General features: G+C 47.6%; 1 protein-coding gene across 1 annotated transcript in view; it reads left to right on the forward strand.

Annotated features, from left to right (window-relative positions):
* LOC135098864 (uncharacterized) overlaps nt 1–1,063 on the forward strand; it is a 4,494-nt gene extending 3,431 nt beyond the window's left edge. The window contains exons 4-6 of the mRNA XM_064001261.1: nt 1–262; nt 580–663; nt 855–1,063. The exon at nt 1–262 is cut by the window's left edge and continues 274 nt beyond it. Of these exons, the coding sequence (XP_063857331.1) occupies nt 1–262; nt 580–663; nt 855–925 (417 nt within the window). The 3' untranslated portion in view covers nt 926–1,063. The remainder of the gene's footprint in view (nt 263–579; nt 664–854) is intronic.
* Nucleotides 1,064–1,404: the final 341 nt, after the last annotated feature.

The raw sequence follows: 1,404 nt of genomic DNA on the forward strand, positions 1-1,404 counted from the left end.
CACGTCGACAGTGATTGCGACTCAGATTTAAGAAAAGAACAGACAGTAGACCAGAATGAAGTTTGTAGTGGTCGAGATCCTAAATCAGAAGACTTAAAGCAAAATGATCATGATTCCGTAATGGTAAATGTAGACGAAGAATGTTCCAGGAAAGCGGAGTGTGATGGACCGGAAGAGTCAGTGTCAAGTGACGCTGTTCAAGAGACTACACAAAAATTAACTTCCCGGGTTTTCAGCCTTTCTTCCAACATGAAGACTTACGGTAAGTACGTCCACACTTCATGTAGAACGAAATTTGACTATTAAGGCAAAATTTAATGATACGTTTCTTATGATGTTAGTAAGTCCTTTTATTCAGGTCTTTTTATATACTTGATTTCTTGCAAATAAGAATTTATAATTAAAAAAGGTTGTTCGCTATACCTTTTGAAATCATAACTATTTGGATAGTACTGTTCTAATATTTTTTGTCGGTCGCGTCACTATTTCATCAGTGCCACAGTAGTGTACTTGAGTTGTTTACTTACCTGTACCTTACGACACCCTCCCTTTATCTCCCTCCACGCACCGCACGCATAGTCTCATCTGACGGAGGACGCTGGATTCGGATCCTGCAGCGCACACACCTGGCATTCTGTCCTCGCCTTGGCTGGAACTTGAACCGTGAGTGAACCGGAGCCTGAGAAGCGAAAGTTCAAAGCAAGAGAGAAAGAGAGAGAGAGAGAGAGAGAGAGAGAGAGAGAGAGAGAGAGAGAGAGAGAGAGAGAGAGAGAGAGAGAGAGAGAGAGAATGATGATTTAAACTATACAAGAAAAATATTGCAATAGACTTTTTTTTATCACTCGGAATTCTAGAAATATTTCGGTTCAATCGTGACTGGACTGGGTGGGAGGTAGCGTGGCGGTGTGGTGTTGGGATGTATTGATGGTGATGGATACCGGTCCTGCAGAAAAGGTGGTAGTCATGGCGGTGGATACCTGTCCTGAAGGACAGGTGGTGGCAGTGGATACCCATCCAGCAGGGCAGGTGGTGGCAGTAGATACCCGTCCACAGGACAGGTGGTGGTAGTAGATACCCGTCCAGCAGGACAGGTGGTGGCGGTGGATACCCGTCCAGCAGGACAGGTGATGGTAATGGCGGTGGATACCCGTCCAGCAGGACAGGTGGTGGCGGTGGATACCCGTCCAGCAGGACAGGTGATGGTAATGGCGGTGGATACCCGTCCAGCAGGACAGGTGGTGGCGGTGGATACCCGTTCAACAAGACAAGTGATAGTCATAGCGGTGGATACCCGCCCTGCAGAACAGATGGTTGCGGTGAATACTCGTCCTGCAGGACAGGCGGTGGCGGTGGATACCCGCTCTGCAGGACAGTGGTGGCGGTAGATAACCGTCCAGCAGGACA

The sequence above is a fragment of the Scylla paramamosain genome, unplaced genomic scaffold, assembly GCF_035594125.1.
Source record: "Scylla paramamosain isolate STU-SP2022 unplaced genomic scaffold, ASM3559412v1 Contig89, whole genome shotgun sequence".
NCBI lineage: Eukaryota > Metazoa > Arthropoda > Malacostraca > Decapoda > Portunidae > Scylla > Scylla paramamosain.